At 42.1% G+C, this 19273-nt stretch overlaps 2 protein-coding genes across 4 annotated transcripts in view; one reads left to right on the top strand and one right to left on the bottom strand.

The window, feature by feature from the left end:
* WDR48 (WD repeat domain 48) overlaps positions 1 to 7362 on the bottom strand; it is a 29072-nt gene extending 21710 nt beyond the window's left edge. For both annotated transcript variants that reach the window (XM_033165231.1, XM_033165232.1), the window contains exon 1: positions 7219 to 7362. In XM_033165231.1, coding sequence (XP_033021122.1) covers positions 7219 to 7266 — 48 coding nt within the window. In that variant the 5' untranslated portion in view covers positions 7267 to 7362. The remainder of the gene's footprint in view (positions 1 to 7218) is intronic.
* Positions 7363 to 13304: 5942 nt separating this feature from the next.
* Positions 13305 to 18656, top strand: LOC117055689 (sodium channel protein type 5 subunit alpha-like). 2 transcript variants are annotated; one of them, XR_004427666.1, is made up of 3 exons: positions 13305 to 13850; positions 16265 to 16540; positions 18471 to 18656. XR_004427666.1 is itself a non-coding variant. In XM_033165419.1 (2 exons), exons 1-2 carry the CDS (start codon positions 16274 to 16276, stop codon positions 18618 to 18620), a joined length of 417 nt encoding a protein of 138 aa, XP_033021310.1. In that variant the 5' UTR covers positions 16172 to 16273; the 3' UTR covers positions 18621 to 18656. The 2 variants fall into 2 exon arrangements, 1 of the variants encoding a protein (XP_033021310.1); XM_033165419.1 differs by lacking the exon at positions 13305 to 13850 and having other exon boundaries at positions 16172 to 16540.
* The last annotated feature ends 617 nt before the right edge of the window (positions 18657 to 19273 follow it).

Genomic DNA, 19273 nt, shown 5'->3' with positions numbered 1-19273 from the left:
CAGCTCTTCAGAGTGGGAGAACTGCATACACCAAGGGGGGTAGACTTCAAGCTTGTGGGATCTACCATGTCTTTTCAGTAGAATCCAAGGTCCATTAATTTGATCCAGCTGCAAAATAGTGACCTAGCCAAGTGGATATAAGTAAAGAATTAAGGGCCACAATGTGTCCTGGAATTTGCAAGCAGTCCCAGAACTAAGCTCTCAAATCCTTTCACAAAAATATCCACACCTGGTTTCCGGTGAAGCTTTCTTTTTCAGCAATCTATCTTAGCAGTGGTTTTCAACCAGTGTGCAGTGGCACACTGGGTGCCTTGAATGATAGTCAGGGGTGCCACAGGCAACACTGGCCTCTGTCCCTCTTTCCTTCCCTCCCTCCTCTGATGCCCTCTCTGCCTCCCAAAGGCTTGCACAGCTGTTTGTTGCAGCAGTCCTGGCTACAAGCTCCCCAGGAAAATAGTGCCTCTGGGGCTGGCCAGGGGGTGCTTCCCAGACCCCTGTATGGCAGTGTGAGGAGGCACCTCTCTTTTGGGCAGAGGGGGGCAGTTCAGAGACCAGAGGCGGCAGCTGCGGCTGCCCAGAGGACTCCCAAACAGAGGAGGCTGAGGGGAAACGCCACAAGGGAGGGTGTTTGAAAAAGGGTGAGAGGCTGCCAGAATGTAGTTGGTCAAGGGAGCCATGGACTCAAAAAAGTTGAAAACCTTTGGCTTATGGAGATGTTTTTCTGTTGTTACTAGGGTTAGACAAACCAGTAGGTGCTGATCTACCTTACTGTCACCCTTGGCGTATAACAACAGTGATAACTAGACTAAGACACTCCTTTAGAACAGCTTATAAAAAGCAGATTGATAGTGGAATCTTATGCACATAGAGGATCACAACTTGGAAGGTTGTAATCCTTCAATGAACCTTCTTCACTGAAGGTTTTTAAGCAGAGGTTGGATGGTCATCTGTCATGGATACTTTGGCTGAGATTCCTGCATTGCAGGAGGTTGCACTGGATGACCCTTAAGGTCCCTTCCATCTTTGCAATTCTATGAGTCTATGTCAATTCCACTCACAAAAGCTAGCTCATTGTTTTCCACAAGAAACTGAGCATTCATGTCAGGTCTATAACTTAAATGCTAAATGTACTACTTACAGATATTAGGAATAATCAACCCCCAAAATTGAGTCAAGAGCACTAATTTTAGCCCAATGACAGCATGATTTCAAGCATCAAAAGATGCTTGTGTGTGTGTTTTCCCCTCTGGAAAATTATACAATTTATCACTTTTGTGCAGTAAAAACAGCTTACCTCTGCAGGAGTTAGATTTCAAAGGATGATTTGGCATTTTGCAAGCAGATGGTACTGATACATATAATATGTCGTTCACACAAAGTTGTACACTAAGTTTTGCAATTCATATGCCTGAAGTATTCCATACCAGTATAGAAAACAGATTATTGCTATCCAGGATTAAAAATTGCAAACTCTACTCCTTTCAGCTTTGAGAACAGGCAATAAAAGATATGCTATTCATCAGAATCTTGACGAGTGCCTCTCAGTTCAACTTTCATGGAAGCAAAGGCACACAGGGGGATGAGAACCAGGAGACAGAAGGGCTCACTAGCACAGTGATATTCTCAAATAGAAAACTGCATCTAGGTTTTATGTAGCATAGGTCAACAAGAAGTATGGCTCATGAGCGTTTTTTGCTTGGGGCTCAGACAGGTAAGTGAACAATCCCCTATGAGAATATTATCTGTTACTAGAATCCATCCACCCAAATATTGCCCATAGTTGTATACAAGGATGAAGAAGAAAAGACATTTCTGCACATTCATCAAGACTGTGTTAACTGAAACGTCTAACCACAGAAAGAAAGACATTTGGCTGGGTTTTTTTTTTTAATAACCAATTGCTAGCTAAGGGCTCCTACAGCATGGTCTGGAGGCACACGAGGCAGCTACCTTGCCGAAGCAAAGATAGGGTGGGTCTGATTGACACCTGGATGGAAGACTATGTAGGAATCCCATGAATGCTACTTTGAGTTCCATGACTGAAGAAAGGTGGGCTATACATTGAATATCAATCAATCATTGGGGCCAGTTCACTAAAGCCTTTTCGGTTACCCAGTAGGCAATTTAATTCAATAAATGATATTAATCCTAGCCCACCATTTGAAGTTAACCATTGTTGTTAAGAAGCCACACAGAGAATACCAACATTATAAAGGGCACTTCACCGCCCACAAGTACAAAGTAGTACTGCTAATTCTGAAAGGAAACAGTTTGGGAATATAAGTAGCAGCAAGAATGACCATGCTATGCAACTGCAACTACAACACTGGTTCCACCGTGTGGGTGCAATGATAATCTCATGCAATTTGAGAGAGGTTGAAGTCTCAATTCAATTGCCTGTCTCCCCTCTAACGACTGGGAGACGCCTTCTTCATGGAAGGCCATGTGTACTGCAGCAGGGATGGAAAACCTGCTCCCATCAGCCTATTTTCTACTGCACTTTGTTGGCTTCTATTTGTATTTTAAATTGTTGTTATCCACTCTGATATAATTTATAATGATACAGATTGTCTAATTTTCCTCTCTCCTTGCCACCTAAAAATATGGGAGAAAGGGGGTGGCAGACAGAAAAAAATGAATGCCACAACCTCTATGAGCTCCACCCTGACCAGCATGCAACCTTTTAAAGCAATATGGTATGGCACATGAAAGGTTCCTCACTCGTGCTCTCTAGGTTTACCTGTCTCAAGAAACGTCAAAACAAAAAGGATCATGGGGCATTAGGCAGGTCATCACAAGCATCTGTTTGCTTTGATCACAGTTGAAGATATGTGCCCTTTTGGTCTGTATCCTACCATTATTTAATTCCTATTCTATTTATTATACCTTTCTTTTCCATCTTTCTTCCAAGGAGCTCAAGGTGATGTAGATGCTTCCCCCGCCCTCATTCTATTCTCACAATATCCTTGTGACATAGGTTAGGCTGAGAGAGGGTGACCCAGGCAGCTTTATGGCCAAGCAGGGATTTGAACCTTGTCTTCCAGGTCCTAGTCCAACACTCTTAACCACTACACCATGTGGGCTCTTATTGAAGGAAATGCAAATGATCTAAATCTTAACCATTTCACACAATTTCCAAAATCTAAAATTTGCTGATGGATTTAGCAATTATGTTTTATAGTTACAATTACTACTATAATGGTGTATTCCATAATAGGGAAAGAAGCCATTAAGCCCCAATTACTTCAGCATAAGTGTCTGAGAATTGTAGCAAATTGCTGCTGCTGAGAATATGCATCAGTAATGTGCAATTTTCTTATTATTGAGACCTTACGTCACCTGCTCATTTAAGGATTATGAGAAAGATATTTTAAATACATTCCTGTATTATCTAAAGCTTTGGTTAGTAATCAGGTCTGCCAGAGTGCTACAAAAACCGGCTACAGTAAGACCAGACTCCAAATGCCACACTACTACTTCAATTCCTCTAGCATGTGTAGATGGTTCTGGAGAGAGGCAAGAATTTATCTCATTTGTCCTGCGGTATAGAAAAGGAAGGAAACAGTATGTCTCCTGCAATTTCTCATATGACAACGAAATGCAAGAAGAAAAGAAATTTTAAAAGAATTTCACTATATTGTTTAAAAATATTAATAAAAAATATGCTAAGTACTTCAAAAGCAGAATACAGTCCAAACTGTGTCCACAGCTGGTTAAAGACAACAAAGTAGAAGAAGGAGATTGCAGAGAAGCCAAATGATTTGCATCTGTATTCACAGCTGAAGGTAGGGCACCTATGCCTGATCTGACATTCTTAGGGAGTTTAAAGAAGTGACAATTATTAAACTCTAGGCTTTATCAACAAATGAAAAAGTAAGATATCATGAGTTCATCTGAGAGTTCTTAAAGAGCTGAAATGTAAAACTGCTGATCTTTTAACAAAATATGCAACCTGTCCCTAAGATGGTTTCAGTGCCTGATCACTGGGAAATGGCTAACATACCAGTAACTACTTTTAAAGCTGTTTTTATATATGCTGTAAGCCACCCAGAGTAGCTGGGGCAACCCAGCCAGATGGGCGGAGTATAAATATTTATTATTATTAGGAACCACACTTAGCATGGTATGTACAATTCAGGAGCTGAACTTATAGAGGTAGAAAAGGGCAACCAAAATGCTGCAGCAACTCCATTATAATTAATTAATGTACTACTTATATGCCAAAATGGCTTTGAAGTGGTTTACAAACATCAAATCAATGCATTATGAAAATATACAATGCTATTAAAACACCCTTAATTAAAATATATAATACAACAGTTTAGAAACATAACAATTAAAACATTTAAAAATCAGTTAAAACAATAAATTCACAATTAAAAACAGGTGCATTTTCAGGAGCTGGTGGAATGTCAACACTGATGGTGCCTCTTGTATTTCAGCAGCGTGGGCATTCCAAACACAGTTGCTACCAATGAGAAAGCCCATCTCTATGTTACCACAAGCCAATGATAATCAGGTCATGGCAAAACTAACTGGGCTCCATTAGCCGTTCTCCTTATGTGCAACCTCTCATGACTCAGGTTTAATGGAAAAGCAAAGCTGACATCAGCATACTGATGACACTGTGACCCAAACCTCCTGATGACTGCTCCCAATGGATTCATATGGATGTTAAAAAGCTTTGGGGGCAGAGGTTACAATGTTGGGGTGAGTTTTGGATTTAGAAAAAAGGGTTTATTAAAAAAAAATCATTCTTCCCTTCCTGTCATAACACTACACTGTAGAACCATGATGGCTCAGGACCTCAATACCTCAAGGACCGCCTCTTCCCATATGAACCTACCCAGTCCCTGAGATCATCTTCTGAGGCCCTCCTTCGTGTGCCTCCTCCTCAAGCATTCCAGAGGGTAGCAACACGAGAATGGGCCTTCTCTGCAGTGGCTCCCTGTCTATGGAATGCTCTCCGCAGGGAAGTTCACCTGGTGCCTTCATTACATACCTTTAGGCGCCAGGCAAAAATGTTCCTTTTAAACCAGGCCTTTGGTTTATCTGATTTACATCCTATACCCATTTTAAATGTGTGTGTGTTTTTGAGGGGCTATTGGGTTATTGCTTTTGGTTACATTTTATATGTTGTGGTCTTGTGAACCGCCTTGAGACATGCAGGTATAGGGCGGTGTATAAGTGAATGAACGAACGAACGAATGAATGAATAATAACAATAATAGCAGAGGTCATCCAATAAAGCTGAATGGTGAGAGATTAAGGATGGGCAAAGGGAAGTACTTCTTGATACAACATATAGTCAAACTATGGAATTTGCTGCTACAATATGTGGTGATGGAAATTAACTTGGACAGCTTTAAAAGGCAAGAGGCAAAGGAACACATCCTTCTATATCAAGGCATTTCAGTTTCTAAAAACCTCATTGTCATATAGGCAACTGGATTCCATATTGTGATGTCACTATGCTGTTGGAAGGATGCCAGATAACTGAGCCAGTCATGGCCAATTGTTATCAGCTATTGTGCTGCATGGCAGTAAGGATTTGAACCCAGTTCTCCCTGATCCTAGCCTAGCCCATTACCATTACACCACACGGGCCTGCTACATAAACTTTTCAATAATGAGGAAATAATTGACAGATATGAACAGAGATAAGTTGAGGGTATCTGTGGAGAATCCACCCCACAAAACTCTAATTGTTAAGTTTAGATGTGGGATACATTATCGTCACAGAAACATTGTTAAAATACCTTTTAACCCCCTTGTGGGGCTTAAAAATCTATTCACACTAAAATTTTATTTTTCCTCTATTCCAAACTCCTAGAATAAAAAGCAACTCAGAAGAGTGGGAAGATAAACCATGGAAACTGATCATTGCCAGCAATTTTTATGTACATAACCACGTTCTTGAGCCTCTTTGTGAAGAACATTCAAAATTCAACAAGCAGAGTTCCCCTTACATGAGAAGTCTAGCCAGAGTGGATCAACAAGGCCCACAGCCCACATTAGCCAGTCTCTGTTTCCATCTGCTACAGAGATGTCTGGAACCTAGACTATTATCCCCAACACATATACTTAGGAAGCTGCCATTAATAATCACATTATTTGTCCATTTAACTTGGTATTGTCCAAACTGAATGGATTTCCCTAGTCCCACCTGGAGATGGTGAGAACTGAGCACAGAACCTTTTGCACGCACACCAGATGCTCTACCACTGCTGAGCAACAGTCTTTTCCCCAAGCTACAACATTTCCCCTCTGTGTAGATTTTAATTGTAAGTCATCTCTGAGGAACAAATCTTGGCCAAAAAGTACGGTGAGCACAGACAAACACATAAACACTACTCAAAAGGAGATAGTAGACATTAGTGGTAGAATTCCAAACTGTAGCCTCAAACTGCCAGCAGTAAAGATCACACTTTTCAATGCTCTCACAATTAAAGCACTACCTTCATGTAATGTTTAATTAACATTTAACTTTCACCTCTACTCCAAGGAGCCCTGGGACATGTACATGGTTCTACTCACCCCCCACTTTATGTCACAACAACCCTGTGAGGCAGGTTCGACAGGGACACAGTGACTGCCCCAAAGCCACCCAGTGAGTTCTATGCCCAAGTTAAGATCTGACCTTGGATCGTCCCAGCACTAGCTACTACACCCACACGGGCCCTAAACCTATTCGCTACGGTGTGTGGAGAAGGTGTTTGGACTTTGGTGTTTTTAACACCGGGGGCGCAGCTGGCGGAAACCGCGCGCTGAAATACTAACACCCACAGGCAGAGAGCCCTGAAGCGGTAAAGACCAAAAGCATCACAATCTCGTTATTTCCGACGCGCGGGACAAGACGATGACCACGACGCTAAGCACTTAGCAAAGGGGTTCCCCAAAACAGCGTCTTCCGTTCTCTTCCGCCGTTAAAGCGTCAGCAGCTGAGGACGGGGAGGAGAAAGCCAGGGTCTTGCGGCAATTTCTCTAGTTCCCAGAGTATCTTTCCCAAGCTGAGGCCGCTCCGCCCTTCATCCCTCCCCCACCCGGCTTCTTCCCGCGCTTCCTCCAACCCGTCCCCTTCCTCATCCCGGCCCACGCGTTTATCGCCGTTTTCCCCGGCCTTTCTCCCTCCAGCGAGGCCCCGGGGCCCCCGCGCTCTCCTCCTCCGCCCTTCGGCCAAGCCTCCCCCTCCAACCGGCGTTGCTTCACTCCCTTTACCTGCACTTTCCGCCGCCCCGCCGTGTTCTGTCGGTGATGAGCCGCCATCTTGCATGTTGACACTCTGTCGTCACGTCCGAGCAGGGGGTGGACAGGGAAAAGAGAGGTTGGGGGCGCCCCGGAAGTCCCGCCTCAGGAGGCTCCTCCTACTGCTGTTGCTGTTGCTGCTGCTACTGCTGCAGCCGCACCCCTTTCAAATCTCGAACAGCGAGGCGAGTCACAGGAGGGGAAGGGACGAAGGACGTTAGTGGAAGGGGCGTGGCTTGCGCGGTTGCCATGGCAGCCGTTATTGTGAGGGATGGCGGCGAACCGGGCGAAGAGCGAGGGGTACTTGGTCTCGCGAGATTTGCGGGGGCTGGTCTAATCAGTAGGGAGAGAAGGTGACAGTTGGAAACGTTGCTCGCGCTGCTCCTTCTCTCTGCCCCACCCCCACCGAGATGATAAAAGGGCGCGAGGTTCGGCTGTGTGGTACCTCACTCAGTCAGAGCTCGGCTTTCCCGGGCTTTCTCATGTTTGCCCGCATCAGGCGTATCACATTCCGTTCCCTGTTCCCCACACGTTATGGTTATTCACTTGTATGTTGCTGGGTGCATTGATTTTTTTTGGTGTATTAATCGCCCAGCCCCATGCAATACAAGCGCCCCTAACAATAAAGTTAAATTGATCTTATCGAAGTTCCCTCGCCGTTTCATTATTTGAGTACCCAAAGGTCAGCACAAAGTCACCATAGAATGACCCCCCAAGATTATTGCCCTTTGCTGACTGTATTATCATTATTGCAGCAATTATTAAGTCACTTTTTACAGTGGGCACCAAAACAGTTCAAAGAAACCACAAGATAGATACAGAATATGGCTAATTGTACACTGCTTCGCAAACCAGCCATGAAAGTGTTCTGGATCCATTTTGCCAACTTGAAAGAAATACAACAGTTTAAAATTGGGGCACGGGGGTAGAAGAACCATGACAAAGCAAAATATATAAAACTAGTGCTTTAAACCCATTAAATTAACGGGCGCTAGAACATTCCTTCCGGTGTCTCTTCTGTCGCTCTCAGGGGCGTAGCAAGGGAGGGGCGGGGGGCCCCGGGCAGCGCCCCTGCTGGGGGTGACACATCGGGGGGCGGCCCCGCCTCCTGGGCTTTTTTTTACTTTAATTTTTTTTAAAAAAAATTCTTTTTAGTCTATTTTCAGCACTGCCGAGGTGGAGCCGCAGGGGCGGCCAGCGAGGAGGGGTAGCTCCGCTGCTGGCTGGCTTGCGGAGCCAGGGCATGGAGAGGGGCGGGCCAGCGAGGAGGGACACCCCTCCTCGCTGGCCTGTCCCTCTCCCTGCCCCGACTTGCGCTCCACCAAGGGAGCCCGGGCGGCGGATTCGGGAGTCTTTGCAGCACCCCTTCGTGCAGCGGCTGCTCACGAATCCGCCGCCCGACACCCCCAGCTCCACCCGTCATGACGCACGCACCGCAATGCCCCGCCCCCCCAGGGGTGCCTCTTGGCTTCCCGCCCCCGGAAGCCAAGGGGCTAAGAACGCCCCTGGTCGCTCTCTCTCCTCCGCCGCTTCGCTTCCGCCCGTGCTCCCTCGGCTACCTTCCGGTCTTCCGCCCAGCTGCGCTCGCTCCCGCCATGGGTCCCCCCGGCTCCCTCGCCGAACGGCCTTTCCGTTCCGCCCGCCGGCTCCCTCTCAGCCTTGCCCGCCATGCTTCGTGGCTGGGCCGCCCCCAGGAAAGAGCCGCCTGGGGGTTTCTGCTCAATCCCTCGGAGATCCTGTGGCCCCTGCGCTCCCTTGCTCCCACCTGGGAGGCGCCATAGTTGCTCTCAGGGTCGCTGAGCGGCACACTGCCCTCCAAGTCCCAACGGCTGTCCGTGGGGCACATGCGCAGTAGCGCAATCCCACGGACACAGGGACTGGACACAGAGACACTTGCACTTTATTGGTGTAGATGATCACCCAGCAGCACTTTAAGAAGGACCAAATGACGAGCAACACCATAAGAGGCAACGTTAATTAACCAAAGGCCAAAGCAAATATAGGTCTTAGCCCTGCATCCAAAAACTGACAAATATGGAGCCAAGCATGTCTTCCTGGAAACAGCATTCAACAAGTGGAGCAGCCACAGAAAATGCCACCTTCCACACATCCCTCAGGTGGGGCATGCCGAGAAGGGCCTCTGATGAAAACTGCAGGGTCGGTGTTTGTTCATGGGGTGGGAGAGGCAGTCCTTGAGGTATTGTGGTCCTGTGTATGGTGTATCGAGAAGCAACCCAATGCAGGGCAGGGGAGGGAGACAGTCTTGTGGCATCTTAAAGACTAAAGGGCTGCCAACATAATGCCCACAAGGTCCCCTTCCTTCAACGAAGTGCAGCTTATCAGAAGCACTGCGTTGTAGCCAAGGCTGCAGTGTGTGCTTGGTTGTCGGATACCCACAACGGTTTCTCCAATCTGCAAGTGGGCTCCAGGAGATTGCCCACCCCCAGTTACTTTTGGTATAACCTTTCACAAACCTTCCACCAGATGCAAAGTTGAGGTATTATAAAAGTTAAGGTATTATAATAGGGTGGCTGGGTGGGATTGCAAGAGAGAAATGAAATATGCAAAGTGCAGAGCAATCATTACATTAGTATCAGTGGCCATTCACAAAACAGTTGTTACTGATAATACGGTACAGACATTCTGGTATTGGTAAGCTAACTGACACATGCAAATAAAAATATCTTTATGCTGATTCAAGAAATCGGAGATAGAATTGGATCATTTGGTGAACTATAATAAGCAGTTTCACATTGCATGCACTCTTTGAGGTTTCTTTGGGAATGATCACTCACTCCTAGTGTCCAGGGAGAATGAAATGCAATTTCTGATATTATTTGTGTAAAGGACTCGCCTGTTTTTGCCATGCAAAATGCGGAAAGGCGTTATTATGGCATATTTCACAATGGAAGAGGAGCAGCAGAATAAATCCCTGATTTGGATGACATCATTATGTCTCTACACCCACAGCAGGCACTGCAACCTTCTAACAGTTTGACTTCATCCCCAAAGGCGTATTCCTTCACTGTCTCCCAAGACAGATGTATGTCAACAATTAGATCCTGTAACAGTGTTGCCAAGAGATAGGCCGGAGTTGGACACAGCTTAGTAGAAGAAGATTTTGCATACAATAAATTGCTAATGAAAAGGCCTCTTGCACCCTACCTCACCCCATTTAACCCTGCATAGAGACCACGAAAAGGACTTAATCCAGTGTTTTTCAACCTTTTTTGGGCAAAGGCACACTTGTTTCATGAAAAAAATCACGAGGCACACCACCATTAGAAAATGTTAAAAAAATTAACTCTGTGCCTATATTGACTATATATAAAGTAATTCTCTTGAATTTTTCAATTTTTCCCACGGCACACCAGGCAACATCTCGTGGCACACTAGTGTGCCGCGGAACAGTGGTTGAAAAACACTGGCTTAATCTACTGATTTTAAGGCATCTACTGATCTTAAGGCATGGGCAAAAGGGCATTGTTGCACCTTGCTCACTAGAAAGAGAGTTACACAAGCAAATTACACTTCTGCTGTGGCACAAAAATAGGTTAATCATTAACACCTTTTTTGGTAATCATTGTTTATAATACCCCATAGTTAGTTTTTTTTTAATAGTCATGTTTACATTTCTGTAGCATGGCCGTGGTTAATTTGATGTTTAGAACATAAGCCATGGTCTGAATGGGCACAAAGAGATTGCAAGGATTATTGTGTTGTGCAAATTTTCCCATTTATTAAGTACGTATTTGTCCATTTAAAAGACCAAAGAATACTTTAATGCATATTTGTCTTAAAATACAGCTTTAATGTGTACTTGTCTTAAAAGCTGTTCACATCCTGTTATTCTCTAAACAGGCATTTAAAATATACACCCATCTTGCATCTTTGTATGATACAATAGAAGAAACAGGAACCACTTTTTATGCTGAAACATACTTTATCAATTATAGTGTAGATAAGAGTCAGAGTATATCATCAGCTTATGCTGGCCATAAATGCCAGCAAACATTTGCGAGCATTATGGGGGAAACAACAGCTGTGTATGAAAAGCTGTGTTCTCTGTTCCCAACATGTTTAGAAACAAACTCTCAAGGAATGTGGTATTTACCATTTCTGTCCATATAGATCACCATATTTTTTAATTAATATGTTGAAGTCAAATTAGTAGACAAGATTATGACTAAAATAATAAGTGTAACAGTATAATAATAAAAATAAACAGTGTAAACTTTTAAATAACCATCTTATATATATATTGGTTCTCTTTCCCCCTTCTAGGTTCTATTCCAGGCTTCCTCAACCTCAGCCCTCCAGATGTTTTTGCCTACAACTCCCATGATCCCTAGCTAACAGGACCAGTGATCAGGGATGATGGGAATTGTAGTCTCAAAACATCTGGAGGGCCAAGGTTGAGGAAGCCTGTGAATTTAGGCCATGGAAAACCAAGCAGACAATTTAGTTGGGTCTGTTGCCTGCTTGTGGGAGGAAAAAGATAAATCAAGGGGATTGTTCTAAGGGAGAGAAAGAGAGTCTTTCAAGTACACAAAACCCTACCCAGTTTCTGTTGTTTTTTTCTTTTATATTTACCCCACGGTACTTAGTTGTGAGTAGCTACTATTGCACTGTATTAGCAACAAATAGCAAAGTATCAGGGAACCATAGTCTGCTAAGAACAAAAATAAAATAACAAAGTATAAACAGAACCATAGCCTGTAATTTTATTTTGGCTTTCAAATACATTGTGTCAGGCTACTGTGCTTGCTGAATGACCAGGAAAAAGTGCTCTAGCTTGCCCCTTTCCCTAGCAGGGGTTTATACACAAAATCAGCAGGTCCATGTTGTCATGTTATGGAGCTAAAAACAACTGAATAGGACAGCAACTGAGTCCTATTCAAGGGCTGGAGGCTATTCAATAAGACAAGAGTTGGGTGATTCAATATCCGTATAACAAATGATGTGTTTATTTTTTGGTAATTTTCTTAACAATTATATATATTGCAATCTTGCATTGTAATCCATGGTCTCAGTGGAATTTACATTTCGTTATGCGTGTATAGGATTGTGCAATTAGTCTATACAGTGCTGTTAATTGACAGTTGAATTGCTGTGTTCCAAGCCCAATGTAAGAAGAAAGGCTCTATAGACGCTTATGGGTATCTCCTGCCACGCATTCAGAACCACACTTACAAATGAGGAAAGGTTCTGCTCAGCTCTTTAAATCTCATCCTGCTACCTTCCTTCTATAGCATACAGATTAATCTCTATATACATATGTGATGGATTGGCCCTAGGGTGGAGGAGTTATTACCTCCTGGCTCAGAAGGAGTTAATCCACCTTCAACTTAACTGACAGCTCATCCTTTGGAGGCGGGTCGGTCCCCCCCCCCTTTAAAAGGAGGGAACAGCCGTTTTGACAGGGGAGAAGAGGGAGGGTGTGTGTGCGGAGACAGGGAAGAAGAAGGATGTGGGGCCAGGATAGTGGTGGTTTAGGTTAGGATTAGTTTAACATGAAACTATAGTTTGAAAGGTGTTTCTGTGTTATTACAACTAAGATTGTGAAAGCATGAATCTTTAAATCAACTATGTTCTCAAGAAAATAAAGTTCAGTTCTTTTTGGTGCCAAGGAGGAATCGTCATTATTGGTCCAGCAGGGTATCAAATCTCACAGAGGTGTGGACTCAAGAAAGGGCAAAACTTACCTGAGGAAAGGGAGGTGATAGTTTGTGTCCTAGAGTCACACAGAAAAGCGTTAGATGGTGAAAACCTAGAGTGCCACGAAGTTGCCAGAGTGTTGAGGCAAATCGAGACAGTGAGGATCCGAGCTGAGGGAGGCCCTTTACTGTAGGCAAGAGGTTGTCCATTTAAGTAACCCAGAGTATTGAGGATACCAGGCCACGAAAGCTGGAAAAAGACTCTCATTACTAATAAGTCCTTGAAGTAAGGGGGGTTTGTTTTGAGGCGAACAGAGTGGAGGGGGGTTGGTTTCACCCCTGTACCCTTTTGGACACAATTTTAGTAATTGAGGGGTGGGGTTCGTCGCAACATCCAAGAGATCTTTTAAAGCAAGAAAAGAAATATTCTATTAATATCGAAGTAGTTGGAATGGCACTGAAAATTAATGTTACATAATAGAAAATATTGGCTCACTAAGTACATATTTAAGAGACTGCAGGACAGATTGTTACCTAATTGCTCTTTTCCTTTGGTTCTGGTGAGCAAAACCTTTTTGTGTCATTAGCTTCACAGTATTTCAACAGATGAAATAACTTGTGCCTTTTAAAAGTTGATAATGTAGAATTACTACCATCTCCATTTACTTCCTCGTATTATTTTGTTTCCTGTATAATCTCTTGGGATCCAATTTATTTATCTCAAGCCAGAAAACATGCTCCTCCTCCTTCACATTCCCATTCCATCACAAGTCTGTACAAATTACAGTTTCAGCATAAGAGAAAGCAAGGAAGAAATTTCCAAAGAATAATGTGGAATCTGACAAAGTAAGGTGAACTGTTTGCTATTTTGGAAAAAGATCAACTTGGGGGAAAGTCTGTTATATTCTATTGAGATGAAGTGAATCTGATACTGTTACACAGAAAAATGTAAGTAATTGTGAATGAGAATGAACTGGAAAATGTGAGAAAATTACAGGAAACTGTTGAAAACTGTTGAAAATGTCTTCATTTTTTATTTCATAAAATTATGGTTATTTGTATCTGATAGGAATGCTGCTATTTTTTTAAAAAAGTTCTTGCTTAAGAAGAATTATGTAGAATTCTGAGAAGGCAGTATGAAGTTAAATATTGACACTTAAATATTGTGGTCAGGAATAAAACATCTGGGAAACATGCAACTGACTGTTCTGGTTTAATTGTGAAGGGTTTAGAGTTGTACTAAATTATTGCAGTAAGAAAGAGATGTGTTATTATGGTCCACCTGCTCTTCAGCACATATCCTTTTCCACCTCACCCCTATAGCTGGCAAAACACCCTGGCTTTCTTATGTTCAGCTGTAAACTCTAAGATTAAAGCTGAATCCATTGTATTGGTGGAGTACTAATGCATCTCTCTGCAAGCTGTCTTTTTCAAATATATTGCAAAAATATTTATTCTTGGTTTTTACTCAAAATTCTTTTATGTTTTGGGACTCATGTTTTATTTAGAAGCCTCTCTAAGAATCGGTGGCTGAAGCACACCTGTTCTGTTGTGTTTTTTAATGCATTTACTCTGAAGTATATTATTCTGTCCCCTATTTCTGAGTTGCCCCTTGATATGCACCTGAGGGGCAAAAGATAACAAGGAAGAAATCAAACCAGTTGGCTTGTAAGTGAAGATACCAACATGCCATTTCAAATAGAAAGGTGGCATGTCAACTCACAAGTGTGTTTTACATTTTCATGGGTGCCATGCTCCAACTTGCTGTTTTGAGTATTCATTATCAGTCTTGGTTTTCTGAAGTATCATTTAATTGTTTCACCTGAAAAAAAATTTTTTAGTTTACAGTAGGGTGGTTCAACACATGACCCGGGGGCCACATGCAGTCCTTGAGGCCATTTTTTGTGGCCCTCAGCAACCTTCAGGACTTCTTAAAATAGTTTGATCAGCTGCCCTTTTTTGTTGTTGCACATGCAAACAAACAGCGAAGGCATTTGTAATGTCTCCCTCAACTCAGTGGTGGAGGAAGGGAGCAGGGGGCAGTCCGCCCAAGGTGCCAGCTGGAGGGTGACATTGCCATGGGCAGGCGCCTCCCCCTTGGGACGTTCACTTGGGCGGGTGCCGCCCCATTGGAATGCACAGGCGGGTGCCTCCCCCTTGGGAAGCTCACACGTGCGATGTGCCATGCACCCCGCGTGCGATGTGCCATGCCCCCGCCGCCCCAGGTACTGAAGCCCCTTCCTCCGCGACTCCCTCAACCCCTGGGAGGCCAAATGGGCTATCCCTCCCTGCCTCTAACATTGCCTGGAGCTGCTCTGTGTATATATAGGCAGCAACAAAATAATCATAGCAATAATAATGTATTAATGCAAGAGAGGTATGCCCCCCCCCCCGCAGGCATGGGAAGGTCAGGTGGTACCCGGTGCGGAAAATTTCTTGTCAACCCCCCCATTGACCACCCCCCTCCTGCAAAAATGGTTTTACGTTATTTCATATTTTCTTACAAAGGAATAATAACAAGTAATAATAATAAAAACCTTTTATTTATATCCCGCCCTCCCCGGCCAAAGTCGGGCTCATGGTGGATAACACCAGATACATAACATTGGTATAAAATAAAACAATAATTGAATTACCTCCTAAAAACCTCTCAAAGTCTAATTAGATGGCTTTCCACAGGGTTAGGGTTGGGAACAGTAAGTGTTCTCTGAACTGAAATTTCAGCCTTCATGACATAGGAAAACAGCCAAGTGAACAGCTATTTTGGTGGAGGAGGGTCAAGATATTAACCGATATGCATGAAATTTCATATATAGCTATATAATCCCTAGTATAGTAAGATAAGACCTTCGGAGCAGGCATTAAAAAAAAAATTCAAAAAAAAAATCCCAAAAAATTTCAATTTTTTTTCCTTCAAAAAAACAATTTCCTTGCTAATTTGTCACCTCCTCCATTATGGAACCCGGGGCAGCCCGCCCCCCCCCCCCGCCCCCCTTGCTACGCCCCTGGTTTTGAGTCACTTTAAGCTGGGAGTTGATCTAGCTAAGTCATATTCAGAGTAGGCACTTTTATGTTAATGGACTTGTTACTAAAGTTCTGAACTGGCCTAATCCAGACATCTTTTGTTATTATATAAATATGCAAGTGAAATGGGAATGGATTGGAAAAAGTGGCATGTACATTTTAGAAATAAATAATTTGAACCACTCTAATGTATTGTGGGGACCATTAAATATTCTTTATCATGTGTGCAGTTTTGCCGATACCTTGGTATGAACTGACCCTCCCAAACCTTCTGTTATTATGGGACTTTTACAATCTGTGTTATTCCTTTTGTAATCAGAATATTTGTTTGTTCCCAGTGCAAAAAGATGCCCAATTTTTCTTTTTCAACGGCTAGTAATTTCCTTCGGTTTACTCCTGAGACCTTGGATCAAATTAAAAAGAGAATTGCTGAGAAGGAAGCAAAGCATGCCAAGGCCACAGAGGAGGGCAATAGTCAAGAGCAAGAAGAAAATATTCGACCACAGCTTGATCTGAAAGTTTTTAAAAAGCTACCTATTCTATATGGAAAACCCCCTCCTTGGCTCATTGGAGAACCACTGGAAGATGTTGACCCCTATTACAAAGATCGTGAGGTGATACAGTTTATTTAAAGTAAATTGTAAGGAGTTTTGTTACATGCGGCTTAGGACCCTCGTACCTAAGGGACCGCCTCTCCTGGTATGTCCTGTGTAGGACCTTAAGGTCCTCAAATAATAATCTTTTGGAGGTCCCAGGCAACAAAGATGCTAGGTTGGCCTCAACTAGGGCCAGGGCTTTCTCAGTATTGGCCCCGACTTGGTGGAACAGTCTGTCACAAGAGACCAGGGCCCTGCGGGATTTGGCATCTTTCCGCAGGGCCTGCAAGACGGAGCTGTTCCACCTGGCCTTTGGGTTGGTTTCTGTTTGATACGTATGCTTCATTCTTTTATTGGTGGGCTATTTGAAAATGAGACTGCAGTTTTAATTTTGAATTTTGAATTTGTATTTTAATCTGTATTTTAAATGGATTGTTTTTATGATTTTGCTGTGATTTTAATTAGTGTTAGCCGCCCTGAGCCCGGTTTTTGGCTGGGAAGGGCGGGGTATAAATTATTTATTTATTTATTTATTTATTTATTTATTTATTTATTTATTTATTATTATTATTAAATGTTTTTGTAAACCAAAAACAAAAATGCTGCAGTTTCTTCTTGTGTAGCAGTCAAAGTAGAAATTACAAATGAATTTCAGAACAGGTCTGAAAACATTAATTAATTTAATAAATTTGATCAAATCTTTAAGCATAGTATCTGGGATTTCAGCCTCCTGGGTGTCCCAGGGGCAATCTGCATGTTAGTTTAACCTTAGGTCCTTTTGTGTTCATGAACTATTTTAATTTTAATCTATAAGCTGTTATTGTATATTGTTTTAAATGTCTATTTCACTCTTGTGAAAGCAGTCTCAGTTGTGCTTCTGAACTGGTCTTTGACCGTAATAATAAATTATTACTATTACTATCCGAGATTTAATAATAAAAAGTCTATTCTTTGTTAACATTGCTATAAATGTTCATGCACATCTTGGACAAAATACCCATTTAAATGGTACCATGTACACATTAAAGCAGATCTGTGGACAGGAGCCTAAATGTTCAGTGTTAATTTTTCAGATAACAAGCTGTAGAAATGTGTACAGTTATTAACATTTAACTTTTAATTTTTATGGCACTTACATGCACTTCATTATGTTCAACATTACAACCAGTAGACCTAGGCAAAATATATTTTTCAGTGAACATACTATGAATAAGCATGCACAAGATCACAGTCGGAATGGTTTGTCGTGCATTTGAGATAAACTGCATACAAAATAATCTCTGCTGAAGTAGCACATTTTTATTAATTCATCAAATTAAGATTTTAATGGAGGCCATAAAATCAGTGTCTTTGTTATTGTGATAAAGCAGCATATTCATTTTATGCTGGATGAGATTGTGTACATTCTCCCATCTGGTACAAAATGAGGATGCAGTATCATCTTATTTCATTGGTAGCAGTGCCTGCTGTTTTTGTTTGCTATCAGCAAGCAGAAGTATATTCAACCCACTGGCCTCTTAATAAAAATAGAGGTAGAATCATTCTGTAACTTAAGCAAATGAATAAAACAGCAGTGCAACATCAAATTCCAAACTCCCATTATTTCTTTTGCAAATTAATTCCATGGCACAACCCTGATCTGAATCAGGGGCTGGTGCTTTATTTCATTGCAAAAAGCAGCAAACTGAGATCAAATCACTGATCTTTGTCATCCTTATGTGAATGGCTACCACTACCCAGTCTTTTATGCAGCTCCTTGTCATAATGATGGGTCTCCTGAGTGATGTATAAATCGAATGAGTTGTACTTCTGTGTTTGTCTACTTTCATCTCCAGTCCATCTTTCATCTCCAGTCAATCTTTATGAGGTTGCAGTGTGTTTATATTTGTAGACAATAGGTCTATCATGAGCATGTTATATTTTAAAAGCATTTCCATCTATTTTACAGACTTTTATGGTGCTATCAGCCAGGAACAGAATCTTTCGGTTTTCTGCCGCCAAAGCCTTGTTTTTTTTCAGTCCTTTCCATCCACTGAGAAGACTAGCTGTGAAAATTTTGATACACACATATCCTTCCAATGTGTTTCCTTCATTCTAAATCTCTTATACAGAATCACAGAGAACTGTTAGTTATATATATATATCAATATATATATATTTTGATACACACATATCCTTCCAATGTGTTTCCTTCATTCTAAATCTCTTATACAGAATCACAGAGAACTGTTAGTATATATATATGTGTGTGTGTGTGTGTGTGTGTGTGTGTGTGTGTGTGTAAGCCTTAATATATCTTTCTTAGGATTACAGAGAGTGAAAAGGTGTGTCCCAATAAAATAATATTACGTGGAGGTTTAGTGAGTGGGTTTTTCTTTATGTTCCATGGCTATCTGTTTGAATTTGAAATGAAGTTTCTTTTAGGTTAGATTAGCTAGTGACCATTGTGGTTAACTCCCACTCACTCACCCTCATTTTCTGTAATATTTGACTGGATTCACATGTTTTACTAATCATTTATTGTATTTTTAATATTTTGTTGGAAGCCGCCCAGAGTGGCTGGGCACAAATATTTATTTATTTATTTTTATTTTTATTCTTATCCTTATTCTTATTCTTTTTATCCTGTGTTCTGCAACTTTTTAAATTTAAGAGCATGATAGTAAGTAGCATTAATCACATTTATTTTGGTTACTCATATTTTACCACAAACTGTTGAATATTTATTTATTTATTTATTTATTTATTTAT

This window comes from Lacerta agilis, chromosome 12 (assembly GCF_009819535.1).
Source record: "Lacerta agilis isolate rLacAgi1 chromosome 12, rLacAgi1.pri, whole genome shotgun sequence".
NCBI lineage: Eukaryota > Metazoa > Chordata > Lepidosauria > Squamata > Lacertidae > Lacerta > Lacerta agilis.
This window is presented reverse-complemented; position numbering and strand designations above follow the sequence as displayed.